Source organism: Laccaria bicolor, genomic scaffold (assembly GCF_000143565.1).
Source record: "Laccaria bicolor S238N-H82 LACBIscaffold_24 genomic scaffold, whole genome shotgun sequence".
In the NCBI taxonomy this organism is placed as follows: Eukaryota; Fungi; Basidiomycota; class Agaricomycetes; order Agaricales; family Hydnangiaceae; genus Laccaria; species Laccaria bicolor.
Genome location: NW_001889895.1, coordinates 391,727 through 405,942, shown reverse-complemented (window position 1 = coordinate 405,942; position 14,216 = coordinate 391,727). Strand labels below are relative to the sequence as shown.

Genomic DNA, 14,216 nt, shown 5'->3' with positions numbered 1-14,216 from the left:
GCAGCGAGTAACAGCAGCACTGTTACAACATTACTCACCCTCTAGACCTCATGACCTTCGAAAATATCTGAAAGTTGGCGGCGGCAGGTCCCGAGCGACCATAAACGGCAAACACAACTTGCGAGAACCATCCCTGAAATTCTGATTCGAGGAGAATTGACTTCATCTGCTCTGCAACTAACCGAGGGGGGCAACGGTATGCACCGCACCCCATAGCACCTGGATTTAAGATGAATACGGCGTCTTACCCGTGGTCATAGAAATAAAACCTACCAAGAACAAGATATGTCTGCCTATTATGTCCAGCGATACGATAAACCAACCTGATTTTCCCCTTCAAGTCTTCCAGGTCTGATTCATTCTTGAACCCCAGCTCATCTTCTGTAAGTTTTGGCCCGCGGGGGGCAGCAACAGTGATGACCGAGACGACGCGCCTGTCTGCCTCTGGAAGGTCCACGCAGTTGTGGTCAAGATCGTCTTTGAAGATGACAACCCCAGGAGAATAAATCCCAGCGACTGAACCTGGGCCGAGGTTCGGCCATGGGTAATACGACTTTTTCAAAGTCTCGTATAGGGTGGACGAATAACAAAGTGCTTCCTCCTAATCCGAAGTAAATGACGTCATTATAGCTATCAAGCGAATGTCTACGTACCTGAGTCTTCGAAAGACTATGGATCCATCCACCCCCGGGAAGTTGATCACTGGCCAGATTTAAAACAGTTGTTTTCCCCTGGGCTTCTGGGTTGTCCTTCATAATGTCCCTCGCAGCAGTGAAGGAATCCGAGTCCAAGACCGTCATCCCTCCCCACATTAGCTTCGGACACGCATCTTGGTCGAGCGGCGGCAGCTCGTCCCCAGAAATGAATCTTGAGTCAGCGGTAGCACCTTGATCTTGGTGCTCGGATATGATGGCGAGGGTGCGATCAAGGGTATCCTGCGCTATCGTCTGCCGCTGGGCCAGTTCTTGTTGACGTTCCGTGAGCGTTCTTTCGGATGTAGCCTTGGGACGTCGAAGAATGCTGGAGATGAACCTTGGAGCCATAGGTGTGAGATCTAAGTTAGGAGGAGTCTGACCAAAAGTGTTTGTGAGATCTAAGGTATTTGGACTTACTCAGTTACTGTAATGTTAGGGAATACGGGCTACCCCTAGCTGCTGAATTTCTAAGTCGAACTGATAAAATGGAAGGAACACGTTGAAACGAAAGTCTTGCGATGACGAAGTGATGGCTGTGGGTATTTGTCAACGTTTTAACAACTTCCAAATCTTGTCACGATTGGTGATTTTATGTCTTGTTCGCGTCACGGAAAATCAGAGAACACCCCACTACAAAGTCTTATTTCATGACGAAAAAGATAAATGGAATAGTGATGGCTTGGGCTGGGCAGCTTCTGGGTGGTTACGGCGGCCTGGGGACCACGTATCTGTGTGACCCGGAACAGGTTCTGGAAGCCTTGAAAAAATTGAGGGTCTCTGAGGAAGACGAGCCACTGCTCAAGGTACCTCCCATTCAGCTGCCCTTGTTTCTTGAATTTCAACATCTTTATAGTTCACAATCGCTACCCTCGAAAACCCGCAGCGACGCGACCTTGAGTAGTGAGGACGCGGAAACTAGCCTTGCAGGGTGGAAGTTCTGGAATGGGGAAGTGTCAGGCGTGAAGAAGTCTCGATAGCCCTCCTTCAGACAGTTGCGATTTGTATAAATGTTGTTCGCAAAGCAGAGCGGCGTGCAGAACAGTTGGCGTACATAAATAGCCATGCTTTTATCTAACTTTGTTTGCTCTGCCATCTTGACTTTTTCTCCGCCTCCCACCCCACGCGCTCAGCCAGTGCGGACGACGGACCCACTTGTTTCTCGATGAATCGACAACAAAACCCAGAGACCTCTTCAGCTTACGCGTCGTTCAAGCAAAGCAAACTGGCCGGTCAGAGGTTGGTCGGAGGCCCAAAGTTTTTTTTTTTTTTCGTCGACCTTTCCTGGGGAAATCCTAGTCTTGGAGGCGGCCTAAGAGTGCACAGAAATGCCACTACCGGTGTGGATTATACACCCATGGTCTTCGAGCTCAGTAAGCAATATTCAAGCAACAGGGGAATTTTCGGAGGGGCACGTGTCTACGTGGGTTGTCGCGACACAAAAGAGGAAATCTGACTTCAAATCTTGCTTCCATCATGTCGAGGATGCTGACGATGCCGCCCTATTTATTACAGCCCGGTCTTAGGGCTCTGTCATGCGACCCAAATCCCGTCTTTTCTTTCACATCGCCCTCATCCCCGTCTATATAATCGTCGTCGTCTACCTCAACCTCATTCCCAACCTGACCTCACTACTCAGACTTGCAAAAGCCAACCTTCGGGCCCAACACCTTGCAGCTATCTCCAACTATCTATCTACTGTCACGGACGGCATGAGTTCCTTGAAATTCACCCCTAGGAAGAGCGAGGAACGAGGCAACGCCGATCACGGCTGGCTCAAATCTTTCCACACCTTCTCATTTGCTATGTACGCATCTTTTTTTTCTTTCTTTCCTTTTATCAAGTCAAGATTCTAATTCGTTACTTCAGGTATCAAGATCATAAGCACGAGCTCTTCGGACCTCTGCGCGTAATCAACGAAGACCGAGTTGCGCCCCGCACAGGGTTTGGAACCCACTCGCACCGCGAGTTTGAGATTTTCTCATACGTCGTCGCCGGCGAACTTGAGCAGTACGTCTTTTTTATTCATTCCTCTCGTCCATCTATCTTACGCACCCAACCTCAGCAAAGACTCCATGGGCAATACCGAGGTCCTCAAACGGGGTGACCTTCAACTCACCTCTGCCGGCACTGGCATATCCCACTCCGAAAAAGCCCATGGAACCAAACAAGTCCACTTTTTGCAGATTTGGTCCCTCCCTGCCACATCCCGTCTGCAGCCCAAATACTTCACTCGGCACTTTACCGACGAGGATAAGACGGACAAGTGGGCCAAGGTCGTAGCGCCCGTATGGGCGGATGGCGTTAAGGATACTAGGGAGGGCGAGGGTCCCGCCCCGGTACAGAGCGCGTTGACTCTTTACGCGTCGATCCTTGGGACGGGCAAGGCGCTCAGCCGGTCTTTGGAGGGCAAGAAGGCCTATGTGCATGTTATCCAGACGAGTGGCTATAACGAGCGGCAGGCGGCCGGCGCCAGCGTCAAGTTTAGCACAAAGGGCGGGGACGAGGTGGAGTTGAGAGAGGGGGATGGGGCTTATGTGGACGTTAAGCAGAAGGGTGCCATCTTGGAGGTGGAGAACGTGGGCGACCGAGCTGCTGAGTTGTTGGTCTTTGATTTGGAGTGATTTGAGGATATTTTTGCTGTACCCCTACATACCTAAACTGTATCCATAGCCTGGTAACACTTCTTTTGAACTGTGAGCAACAGACTTCGATTCAAAATGAGTCATTTCTCAGGTTGTTCTTCCCGCTGCTGCTATCCTATCCCCCATTGTTCGCGGTGTCTGGCCAGGGACCTTGACATTCAACAACTATCAACAACTAGTCACGAGGGCACGTTGAAGATCAGAACCGTAACGACCAAATCCGCTCAAAACTTCCAAAGGCCATGGACTCTCAAGGAGTGGTTCACATTTCACAAAGATTTGCTGCGGGTTCTTTGCTTTGAAATCGAAGGCTTCTTTACATTTTTTTTCTACTACCAACTTCCAAGTAAAACGCGGGTCTCTACTAGCCGTGCTGCGCAGCGCCGCTATGGCTCACTAAATTTTAAACACCAACAGCGGGTAACATTTCCCGCGATGTCTCCAATTCAACTCACTCATTGGCAAACAGAATTCTCCTTGTTTGATTGATATACGGACGATGGTGAGTCGCCGGACAGCCTCCGGAGCCAACGCACAGGAAATCCGAAAGACACAAACATCTGTCGTTACGAGGCTGATTTTCGATAGCGAGCCGGCCACTTTACACCGCCAGACGTTTAATAACCTCCGATTTTGAAAAAGAGCATCCGATTTCGAAGGAACCAAGCAACATCCAAGACTTTGTAACGAGTCTGTGAAAGTGACATGGACAACTTGAGAACTCCCTTTGGGCGAACCATCGTTTAGGGTAAGCAATTTACACTCTATTGAAAGAACCATAAACTCATTGGTGGATGTTGCAGTTCGGATTCGTTATTGAACGCAGCAAATTCGGTCCCCTTTGAGAGTTTGGACCAAGTTTGGACTGTGAATCGGCACATTCTCCGCTGCGTGCAACTGCTCAAACACGCGGTGGGTGGAGCAGCTGCGCACCTCACTCTTCTTCGGACCCGCCGGATCACGCATTGAAAAACTGCAGAATCTCTGGAAAAGGAGGCGTGACCCGAGGTATGATCATTGAGTATCACGAATTCTGAAATTTATTGACACTGCAACTCACAGATCTTAACTTTCTCATTCTCTACTTCAAATTCGCCACGCAATCGAGGTAAGCCGCCAACCGTGTCTTTTTTCTTGAAGAATATTTGAGACTTGCGGCATATCGCAGTTTATACTGGAAACAATCAAAATTCTTGACCCGCAGTAATTCGCGTCGCGAGAAGCATCAAACATTGACCTGGGCGGATTCTACGTTTCAATAGGTCACTGCGGGCTTGACCCTGTATGATGACCATTCCGAAAGCATTTCGGCATGAACAGTTTCTCCCGAAAATTCCGACTCAAGTTGGGGATGCATGAAGGATTCTATATAAAAGCGCCTCACTTCTCCAGTTCAAAATCATCAAACAAAACCTTCACTCCTTCCTCAAAACCAAGCCACTACTTCCATAACTAAGCTCGAAAATGCATTCCTTCAATGCAATTGTCACCGTCCTCATGACCGCCCTGCTCGCATCCACCCAAGCGGTACCTCAAGGCCAAGCGGCGCCTAAAGCCCAAGCGGCGGCGGCTCAAGCTTGCTGGAAATGCCCATCCGATCAAGGACAGTTCAAGTTCCAACAGCAGGCTGGAAGCGACCCACTCCACTGCCAATTCTTGAAAGACGGAGTGGTTTATTATTGTGATTACAAAGTGGTACGCAGCGATTCACCGCACTCTTACCACCATATGCTTATTGATGGCCTTGACTAGGCTGACGGCACGTTGATCTACAACGCCATCGACGCTTTCTGCCCCGCCAGTGCGATTCCTTGCTAAATAGTTACGCGAAGCGCGTATGCGCTCCTGGTCCGAAGTTGGTGAGTAGTTAACGTGTCGCTTGCCTAGATTTTTCTGACCAAGTTTACGTGACGAATTTGCGGTTACTTTAGATTATTATTTTTGAAGTTTCTAATCAATATAAATTCGACCACCTACGGACCTCAAATACTCTCGCCTTGTTCTGTCGTTAATTATAAAGCTAGAAACGGACTACAGATATGCAGATTTTCTTATGTATTTGACCAGCAGGATACTTGGGAAATATGTATGAGAAGGAGGAAGCACTTTGTTATCCATCCACCCTGCACGAGAATTTGAAAGAGTCGTGCTAATTACCCATGGCCGAACTTCGGCCCAGATTCATTCGCTTGGATTAATTTTCCCGGGGTTGGTATCATCGACAAAGATGATCTTGACCGCAACTGCGTGGATTTTCGAGAGGCATTTAAATGCTGTAGCTAGCTCGCAACCAAGCTTCACGGCGACAGGAATCATATTTCAGGCGTACATTTAATTCATGGCTAGCAAATAGCACAACAAGACAGAAAGAAAAAACGTGAGCTGGGCCGTTTAAATGATGTTTTCCTTCTGATCACTCCCGAATTCATGTTGGGCAACGTAAAGTACTGTTCAGTAAAAATTTCAGTAATGAACGCCAAGGTTATGCAGCTTTAATAAATCCCAACGTGCCTGTCCCCGAATTTGGGGAAGAAAGGGTGATAGTTGTACCTTTATCGACGCGGGCAACGTCGCCAGGCTCCAAGACTGAGATGCCTCCAGGTTTGGCCGCATCTTCCAGGGATACCTCGCCTACGGATGAATGCGGCTATCGTCAGTCCAACTTTTCCCTTGAAAGCAGTACCACAAACCTTCTGTGACAATGACATATACATTGCCTGGTACCTTGGCAGCCGTCCCTCCACTGTCGTGCTTGGTGATTACCGCAATGCCGAAAGTGAAGGGGGGTCCATCAGCTTCATTGCCAAATATATCGCGGTGGTGCAGGCCATTTTTCAAATGTTGAAGGGTAGAAACGTTCGCGGATGCTTTCTTGACCACCTGCCAAAGACCGTCAGAGATGTGTTGAACATAAGAATCATTGTACCAACGGAGACAGGCATTGCAGCGACAGTTCAAGTTCAGAGCAGGGATCTTCTGATGAACGGCTTGTCAAAGAGGTTTTTATGCATTCGGATTGAAAAATTGTTGCGTTCCTTTCGCAGACGTGTGTGCGTCGCAACCCCAAATTCGTAGGATGGTGGGATGAAAGTGGGATAACCTCTATGTGGCGGTTATCTAACGGGGCCTTGTGATGCCGTGTTTGATAGGATTGTCTGGTGACTGGTGCAGATTGAAACAGATAAGGACCAGCTGCACTGAGAATTTTAACTCAGTATCCCATGACCGTATCTTTTGCCATTTGGGAGTGTCCAATAAAAGGAATCGACCTTCTCAGGTACAAGTAAAACGCCCCCTGCACATGCAACGACATGAGAGGAGATTGGCCAACGACGTCATGAAAAGCCTAATTGACAAATAACGTTATCAGGGTAAACGACCGCAGTTCCGGATCGACTGCGAGGGCGATAATGCAACTGCCTGGAGGATTGGAGGAGTAATGGCGCCTGGGAAGGTCAATTCCGTCATTTGTAGCTTGTTTGATGTGGGAAATTGACCTATCGACAAAAAAAAATGAGCGCGTTGACGATGAAAGACTAAAGTTAGTTGCGTCGTTTTTTACAGTGGATTTCTGTGTGCAGGAAGCCGACTTTCAGATCAGAGGAAGAGTCGATGATGTCGGTAGCTCACTAGAGGAAGGCAAGACATGAGAGGAGGTGACTTGTATTTCCACAGAAAAAGACGAGCAGATGGACATCTTGAGTCACTTGGCCTAAGATGACGCAAAAAGGGTTAGTTGCACATCTTTGAGACGATGCAGGATTGACCTAATATCAAAGCTGCCACCACAGACGCTCAAGCTTCAAGGCCGATATACTTTGAAAAAAGGCATTGGTGAGTCGGAGGCGCGAGTTGAAGAAGAACGAGATAGTATACTGTATCGGAGTCGTTCGCATTCCATTATGTAGTATCGAACTTGACAGGAATAACATATGACGCCAGATATGCGCTCATCGCAGTGGACCCAAGTAAGTTGCAACTTGAAGTAAGTCAAGCCCTTTACGGTTGCCTGAAAGCTGCCCAGTGAGCGATGATGAAAGTAATTCGGCAACTTCCGCTCAACCAGAATTCAACTTCAAGTGCTCATACTACTCACAATACTCAACGCAAGAAGTAATCGATAATCTCTCTCCGGCTTGAAACTCGCGATACAAAGGCGACTAGAAACTTCAAGCCTTCAATCTGGCTTCATGTTTGGAATCACCGGGACCAGGACAGCCTCAAAATCCTTGAAAATTGTAGCTCGAAGCCACCACATCGCCTCAAAGAGTGTGAAAGACAAACTGCGAGCCCTTCTACGCGAAACTGCGAGCCCGTCGCCGTCGTCACGTCCTTCATGCAACCCGACTACTCCAGTATCTCGCACACCTTTCATAGCGCGACTTGTCGTCATTCACGTCCATAGCAATGGACCCATACCCCCTCATTGCATTTGCCCTGCGCATGCCTTCTCGAATGGCATATTTGCTTGACGCAGCACAGCCAGACCAAGCATCCCACATGGTTGTGAACTTGCTCTCTGCGGAGCAAGCCTCCATTTCTGTCAAATTTCAAGACCGGACTTGTACCCAGAACCATTCTCTTCGATACCTTATTCGCTTTCGGAGGAGGGTCTGCCGATAATCGATGATTCGTTGGGGGCGATATCTTGTAAACTGGTTTCAAAGGCCATCCCCCTACACGACTTGGAATTGTTGGAGGGGTAGAGCAGAGAGGAAATGATGAATTCCCCGCTCGAAGATTGTCCGTCTTCAAAGCTCTTCATTGCACGTGTCACACGTGTCACACGTGTCGAGAGTTCGCCGAGCGACCACGATGGCAGTTTACCGTTGCTCTACCATCGACGACAATACACGAGTTGTCAAATACCACCTTGTTCGCCGGCTATGGACACATATATTTCTTTCTAGTAGATACACAAGGTGAGTTATATTTACATCTTTTCACATTTGAACTAAACATAAAGTACACTTCTGCCAGCGCTTCTCGTCGAATCGCCTACCACAGTAAGTCTGCTCTACCGCTGGACGAATTACTAGTGTCCCATTTCACATCTGAACACAATCAATGGACCGCTAGTCAGCTGATCGTCTATCTATATTGAAGCAAATTCATCCAACTATGACATGTAAGAGCGTCCTTAGTCTTTCGAAGACTCAAGTGGGTAGACGCTCGTTTCAACGATAGCTACGATGACGTCATCTACTTGGGATTAGGAGGAAGCACTTTGTTATTCATCCACCCTGTACGAGACTTCGAAAGAGTCGTATTACTCATATCCGAACCTCAGCCCAGATTCAGTCCCTGGGATATATTTTCCTGGGGTTGCCATCTTCAAAGACGGTCTTGATCACAATCGCGTGGGTCTGAGTGGCGCGTCGTCTCGGTCATCAGTGTTGCTGCCCCCTACGGACCGATACTTGAAGAAGATAAGCTAAGGTTCAAGAATGAATCAAACCTCTCAAAATAAGTATTGAAGGTTATAAGAGGTTATAATGTCAATACGCTTGTCAAACTGTCAGGTATATCATATCGTGGTCCTTATTCGACGGTGTTCCATGTGATGGTTGTGTGATCGTGCATTCAATTGCTGTAGCTAACTCACAACCAAGCTTCATGGCGATAGGACAACGATAAAAATGATATTTCAGGCGCACATTAAGTGCGTGGCTAGAGAATAGCACAACAACACAGAAAGAGAAAACGTGTGCTGGGCCGTTCAAACAAGATGTTTCTTCTGGTCACTCCCAAATTCATGTTGGCCAACGTAATAGGCTGTCCAGTTGAAACATTAGCCTGAGGGTATGCAGCAATAAATCCCAACGTGCCTTTTCCCGAAGTTGGGGAGAAACAGGTGAGAATTGTACCTTTATCGACGCGGGCAACGTCGCCAGGCTTCAAGACTGAGATGTCTCCAGGTTTGGCATCATCTCCCATAGATATCTCGCCTACGGCTATTGTCAGTCCAACTTTTCCCTTGAATGCAGCAACACGCACCCTCTGTGACAATGATATATAAATTATATGGTAATTTGTGAGCCGTTGCTCCACTGTCGTGCTTGGTGATTGTCGCAATGCCAAAAGTGAAAGGGGGTCCACCATCTTCGTTGCCAAATATATCGCGGAGGTGGAGGCCGTTTTTTATATGTTGGAGAGTAGAAACGTTCGCCGATGCTTTCTTGGACACCTGCCAAAGAGCGTCAGAGATGTGTTGAACATAAGAATCGTTGCACCAACGGAGACAGGCATTGCAACCACAGTTCAGAGTGGGGGTCTTCTGATGAACGGCTTGTCACAGGATTTTATGCATTCGGATTCAAAATTGGGGTGCGTTATTTTGGCAGACATGTGGACGTCGCGACCCCAGAATGTGGTGTGTTAGGAGAGGATTGTTTGGTGACTGGTGCAGATTGAAACAGATAAGGACCAGCTGCACTGAAAATTTTAACTCAGCATCCCATGACCGTATCTTTTCGGAGTGTGCCCCCCAGACGGAATCGACCTTTTCAGGTACAGGTAAAAAGCCGTGCCACTCCCGTGCGTACCATGCAACGACATGAGAGGAGATCGATGAACGACGTCATGAAAAGCCTAATTGACGAATAACGTTATCAAGGTAAGTAATCCACCGCAGTTCCGGATCGACTGCGAGGGCGATAACGCAACTGCCTGAAGGACTGGAGGAGCAATGGCGCCTGGGAAGGTCAATTGCATCATTTGTAGCTTGTTTGATGCGGGAAATTGACCTATCGACGAAAAAAAAACCTGAGCACGTTGACGATGCAAGTCAGTTGTGTTGTTTCTTACAGTGGCTTTATGTGCACTACAGGAAGCTGACTTTCAGATGAGAGGAAGAGCCGATGACGTCGGTAGTTCACCGAAGGAACGCAAGATATCCGAGAAGGTGGCTTGTATTTCCACAATTGCAAGAAGGGAATCAGGCGAGCAGACGGACATCTTGAGTCACTTGGCCTAAGATGACGCAAGAAGGGTTAGTTACATATCTTTGAGACGATGCAGGATTGACCTACAATGAAAAAGACTTGATTCCCGTCGCTGGGAAACGAAGGGGGCCTAGGACCGAAAACAACATTGACAGCTCCGTTATTGCCAATGGTCACGGTGTTGAAGCTGCCACCAGAAACGGTCGAGGCGGAAATACTCAGAAAGAAAGGCATTGGTGGAGAGGCGCTGAAGAAGAACGAGATAATATCGTTCGCGTTCCATTACGTAGAATCTGAACTTGACAGGAATGACATAAGACGCCAGATATGCGCTCGTTGCAGTGGATAAGGTGAGAGCCTGGGTCAAGTCTTTTGCGGCCTGAAGGTTGCCTGAAAACCGCGATGTTGCAGCGAAAGCCAATCTGGAATTCGGCAACTTCCGCTCACCCATTGCGCCAAAACTCTGCTCTCTCAATTTGGGATCATAACACTTCAAATCGATCGTCTCTCTCTGGCTTGAAAGCCGTGAGACGAAGAGGACTATAAACTTCAAGCTTTGAAAGCTGCAAGCCTGGCCTTATGTTCGGACTCATTAGGACCAGGACAGCTTCAAAATCCCTAAAAAATGTAGCCCAAAGCCACCACATCGCCTCAACGAGTCTGAAAGACAAACTACGAGCCCTCCTACGCGAAACTGCACAGCCCGTCGCCGTCGTCACGTCCTTCATGCAACCCGACTCCCCCAGCACCTCGCACACCTTCCATGGCGCGACCTTGTCGTCATTCACGTCCATAGCGATGGACCCATACCCCTTCATTGCATTTGCCCTGCGCATGCCTTCTCGAATGGCATCTTCGCTTGACGCAGCCCAGCCAGACCAAGCATCTCACATGGTTGTGAACCTGCTCTCTGCAGAGCAAGCCTCCATTTCTGTCAAATTCTCAAGGCCGGACTTGTACCCAGAACCATTTTCCTCGATACCTTATTCGCTTTCGGAGGAGGGTCTGCCGATAATCGATGATTCGTTGGGGGCGATATCTTGTAAACTGGTTTCAAAGGCCATACCCCTACACGATTTAGAATTGTCGAGGGGAGAGAGCAGTGAGGAAATGATGAAGCCCCCGTTGGAAGATTGTCCGTCTTCAAAGCTCTTCATTGCACGTGTCACACGTGTCGAGAGTTCTCCGAGCGACCACGATGACAGTTTACCGTTGCTCTACCATCGACGACAATACACGAGTTGTCAAATACCACCCTTTTCGCCGGCTATGGACCCATAGATTTCTTCTGTATGACTTTAGCAGATACACAAAGTGAGTTACATTTGCATCTTGTCAAATTTGAACTAAACATAAAGTACACTTCTGCCAGCGCTTCTCATCGTTTGCTACCAATCGCCTACCACGGTAGTATCTGCTCTACCGCTGCACGAAATACTACAGTGTCCTATTTCACGTCCGAACTCAATCAATGGACCGCTAGTCAGCTGCCTGGGCTGATCGTCTGTCTATATATGTATACAAGCAAATCCATCCAACTATGACGTGTAAGAGCGATCGCTCTTACAGAGGCTCGAACTCTACGAATCGTACCGGCAACTCAGCACCTCCAATCGTGACTACAGACCTCTTCGATCAGGGCCTATAACATCAAGCAGAAAGTGATAAACATACAGAGGTTATAAAATTCGTCCTTCGATAAGTTTGGTAGCGTCTGTTCGGGCGCATCCAATGGCACGCCAAACCTCTGACAGTCATTGTCAGTTAACACAAACGTGAAGGAGTCCAAGTAGGCTTACCTTGGGGTGGACTCGGTTATGCGTCCTGAGGCGTAACTCCAAGTCCTCCACAGTCGCTTCCCCTTCATTCAGCTCCTGAGTGAGAAGGTACTTCTGGAAGGCTTCTCCATGATCAACGAACGCGTCCAGTGATTCAATCAGGCGATACACAGAAGGAGAATGAGCCCCCTGTGCTAGCAGCTGTTTAAGGCGCGAGTCCTTGAGCAAACGGGGTTGTTTAACTCCTCCATTTCCCAATGGAACCAGTCAAGGCACTTACCACAGAAGGCAGACTTTGACACCGTTCTTTCAGGAAGTCCAATACCCTCGGGTTATCCCTCGCCGTTACATACGGTCGATCATGATACCATTTAGTCGAATGCATGACGAGGCAAGAATAGCGATTTGCTATGTTCAGCAATGGTCCCCAATTCGCCAAGCATTCTTTAATCCCGAGGTGATCACCCATATCGCCAATATCCACACGGTCAAAGGAGGCCCGGTCAAAGGCCGGCAAGACCCCCGCGGCGATACCTTTAGATAACAAGCGGGAATCGTACTGTGTGAGGTGAATGTTGATGTGGAACTCCTTCACGCGCAAGCTGAACTCCCGGAGCTGCTGCTTGACGTGGAAAAAGAGACATCCTATAATATCTCCGGATGGGTCCAGCCCGTGCTTGAGTCCGCTACGTTGAACACTTGATACGTCCCAGCCGTGGAGGGGGTTGATATCGTCTTCTTGGCCCAGCCATCCCCCTTTCGCGGAGAACATGAGTCTGGGGGAATCAAATCAATACACCATGTCGTTGAACAAAAATATCCACGTACCGATTGGGTTCTGTGAAAGGACTAACATCCATGGAGAACGGCGCCAAAACGCCAGTCTTCCAAAACTGATTCAGAGCCATACGATGTACGGGCTTGAGTCCTGAAAGCATCTGATGTCTATCATCGACGCGGAAGGGATCGAACAGGACGTCCCGCATCCTCCTCATCGCCTTGGGGAGCTCGTACCGCGAGAGCAGCATCTCTATCGGACGCTTGATTCCCGCAGTTGGCTGTACGGAAAAGAGCTTCCCCCTCCCCCTTGTCTTCATAAAGCTCTGGAAGGACATATCGCCGTCCGTTGGGCCGTCACCGTATATGTCCTGAACGGCCCGTCTCAAGTAGGCAGCCATCGCGGGAGAGAGTCTGGAAGAATACATCAAATGTGTGGCGAGTTCGGCTGCTTCTTCGATTGAGGGTCCAGGACTGAGGAGGACGTATAGGATGAGGAGGTTGCGCGTGACAACCACCGAGTCGGTGTGGTTGATAAGGATATCGCATTTCCCTTGGTAGTGTTTCGGAAGGGAGTTGATGGTCTTGACGAGGTTACGAATGTCGCTTGTAGCTGGATGCTCGTTGTCAGAAGGAACTTTCTTTCACCTGGAGTGGAGGACGACTTTACCAGCGAGACAAATCTTGAAATTATAATCCTTGCAGGCCAGACCCTCGTTGCGGCCCATCTGTATGCAGTCATACGCTGGAAAATGTCCCCATAGGCGATGTATCTCTTGAGCTGGCGACACGGTCCGACTTTTCGGACGGTAGAATAAGGGCGCTCTTTCTTCTACAACCCAATTCGGTTGCCACTTTGGGTCAACAAACGGGTGCTCGCAATCAACGCGATGCTTGGGCCAATGTTGGCGTTGACATCGCCCAGAGCAGTACTGCGATATTCTGCAATCAGCCAACTTTTCTCGATCCTTATCAGGACCTGATGTTCACCTTTACGAGGGCACACTGAAATATTCATTCTGCCATCAGCCAATGACTTCGATCGTCAAAGAAAAGTCAACTCACCCTTGAACACGCCATCAAACCGGGATCCGTGCACCGTCCTTCAGAGGCGCGGTCATTACTGCAAAGTATCTGCGACACCGTTCTTCCATTGGCTGAAGAGCCAAGCCCGTAAGACATGTATGTCTCGAGGCTCAACTCGTCGGACTTTCGCTCGCGGTAAGTGATCCTCACGCTGGGTCTTCGTATGCGGGATATCACTGAACGATAGTATTGGTAGTCAGCCATCATCCTGGAGTTGAGAGGTAGAACAAGAAAGGAGGAGGAAGGGTGTCGCCGTTACATCACCCTCCTTCAGCAGGCACTCGCATTTATACA

At 48.7% G+C, this 14,216-nt stretch overlaps 9 protein-coding genes across 9 annotated transcripts; 5 read left to right on the top strand and 4 right to left on the bottom strand.

Annotated features, from left to right (window-relative positions):
- Nucleotides 1-34: 34 nt before the first annotated feature.
- On the bottom strand, nucleotides 35-1,043 carry LACBIDRAFT_303553 (uncharacterized protein; the record flags this gene model as incomplete). Its single annotated transcript, XM_001884086.1, has 3 exons — nucleotides 35-219; nucleotides 274-601; nucleotides 654-1,043. The coding sequence occupies 3 exons, from the start codon at nucleotides 1,041-1,043 to the stop codon at nucleotides 35-37; spliced, it is 903 nt and encodes a 300-aa protein (XP_001884121.1).
- Nucleotides 1,044-1,352: 309 nt separating this feature from the next.
- Nucleotides 1,353-1,764, top strand: LACBIDRAFT_303552 (uncharacterized protein). Its single transcript, XM_001884177.1, has 2 exons — nucleotides 1,353-1,498; nucleotides 1,549-1,764. Exons 1-2 carry the CDS (start codon nucleotides 1,370-1,372, stop codon nucleotides 1,594-1,596), a joined length of 177 nt encoding a protein of 58 aa, XP_001884212.1. The 5' UTR covers nucleotides 1,353-1,369; the 3' UTR covers nucleotides 1,597-1,764.
- A 640-nt stretch (nucleotides 1,765-2,404) lies between these two features.
- LACBIDRAFT_252064 (uncharacterized protein) lies at nucleotides 2,405-3,316 on the top strand (the record flags this gene model as incomplete). Its single annotated transcript, XM_001884176.1, has 3 exons — nucleotides 2,405-2,499; nucleotides 2,562-2,702; nucleotides 2,758-3,316. The coding sequence occupies 3 exons, from the start codon at nucleotides 2,405-2,407 to the stop codon at nucleotides 3,314-3,316; spliced, it is 795 nt and encodes a 264-aa protein (XP_001884211.1).
- A 1,433-nt stretch (nucleotides 3,317-4,749) lies between these two features.
- Nucleotides 4,750-5,471, top strand: MISSP10.4 (GPI-anchored small secreted protein). The gene is made up of 3 exons (XM_001884175.1): nucleotides 4,750-5,032; nucleotides 5,090-5,196; nucleotides 5,269-5,471. The coding sequence occupies exons 1-2, from the start codon at nucleotides 4,802-4,804 to the stop codon at nucleotides 5,153-5,155; spliced, it is 297 nt and encodes a 98-aa protein (XP_001884210.1). The 5' UTR covers nucleotides 4,750-4,801; the 3' UTR covers nucleotides 5,156-5,196; nucleotides 5,269-5,471.
- Nucleotides 5,472-5,728: 257 nt separating this feature from the next.
- LACBIDRAFT_329944 (uncharacterized protein) lies at nucleotides 5,729-6,279 on the bottom strand (the record flags this gene model as incomplete). The annotated part of the gene is made up of 4 exons (XM_001884085.1): nucleotides 5,729-5,784; nucleotides 5,888-5,968; nucleotides 6,028-6,217; nucleotides 6,268-6,279. 4 exons carry the CDS (start codon nucleotides 6,277-6,279, stop codon nucleotides 5,729-5,731), a joined length of 339 nt encoding a protein of 112 aa, XP_001884120.1.
- Nucleotides 6,280-8,055: 1,776 nt separating this feature from the next.
- LACBIDRAFT_303549 (uncharacterized protein) lies at nucleotides 8,056-8,247 on the top strand (the record flags this gene model as incomplete). The annotated part of the gene is made up of 1 exon (XM_001884174.1): nucleotides 8,056-8,247. The coding sequence occupies one exon, from the start codon at nucleotides 8,056-8,058 to the stop codon at nucleotides 8,245-8,247; it is 192 nt and encodes a 63-aa protein (XP_001884209.1).
- A 716-nt stretch (nucleotides 8,248-8,963) lies between these two features.
- LACBIDRAFT_303548 (uncharacterized protein) lies at nucleotides 8,964-9,605 on the bottom strand. The gene is made up of 4 exons (XM_001884084.1): nucleotides 9,575-9,605; nucleotides 9,335-9,524; nucleotides 9,166-9,285; nucleotides 8,964-9,112 (listed from the first exon to the last, which is right to left on the bottom strand). Exons 1-4 carry the CDS (start codon nucleotides 9,584-9,586, stop codon nucleotides 9,057-9,059), a joined length of 378 nt encoding a protein of 125 aa, XP_001884119.1. The 5' UTR covers nucleotides 9,587-9,605; the 3' UTR covers nucleotides 8,964-9,056.
- A 1,255-nt stretch (nucleotides 9,606-10,860) lies between these two features.
- On the top strand, nucleotides 10,861-11,562 carry LACBIDRAFT_303547 (uncharacterized protein; the record flags this gene model as incomplete). Its single annotated transcript, XM_001884173.1, has 1 exon — nucleotides 10,861-11,562. One exon carries the CDS (start codon nucleotides 10,861-10,863, stop codon nucleotides 11,560-11,562), a length of 702 nt encoding a protein of 233 aa, XP_001884208.1.
- Nucleotides 11,563-11,844: 282 nt separating this feature from the next.
- Nucleotides 11,845-14,129, bottom strand: LACBIDRAFT_303546 (uncharacterized protein; the record flags this gene model as incomplete). Its single annotated transcript, XM_001884083.1, has 8 exons — nucleotides 11,845-11,900; nucleotides 11,956-12,028; nucleotides 12,081-12,278; nucleotides 12,340-12,835; nucleotides 12,888-13,449; nucleotides 13,507-13,768; nucleotides 13,827-13,841; nucleotides 13,902-14,129. 8 exons carry the CDS (start codon nucleotides 14,127-14,129, stop codon nucleotides 11,845-11,847), a joined length of 1,890 nt encoding a protein of 629 aa, XP_001884118.1.
- Between the last annotated feature and the right edge of the window lie 87 nt (nucleotides 14,130-14,216).

Coding starts and splice junctions, on each gene's coding strand:
- LACBIDRAFT_303548 (XM_001884084.1), bottom strand. Junction 9,286..9,334: donor ATATATCATTGTCACAGAGG/GTGCGTGTTGCT, acceptor CAATAGCCGTAG/GCGAGATATCTATGGGAGAT. Junction 9,113..9,165: donor CTCCCCAACTTCGGGAAAAG/GCACGTTGGGAT, acceptor TCAACTGGACAG/CCTATTACGTTGGCCAACAT.
- LACBIDRAFT_303552 (XM_001884177.1), top strand. CDS start 1,370: ATGGCTTGGGCTGGGCAGCTTCTGGGTGGTTACGGCGGCCTGGGGACC. Junction 1,499..1,548: donor AAGACGAGCCACTGCTCAAG/GTACCTCCCATT, acceptor ACATCTTTATAG/TTCACAATCGCTACCCTCGA.
- MISSP10.4 (XM_001884175.1), top strand. CDS start 4,802: ATGCATTCCTTCAATGCAATTGTCACCGTCCTCATGACCGCCCTGCTC. Junction 5,033..5,089: donor ATTATTGTGATTACAAAGTG/GTACGCAGCGAT, acceptor GGCCTTGACTAG/GCTGACGGCACGTTGATCTA.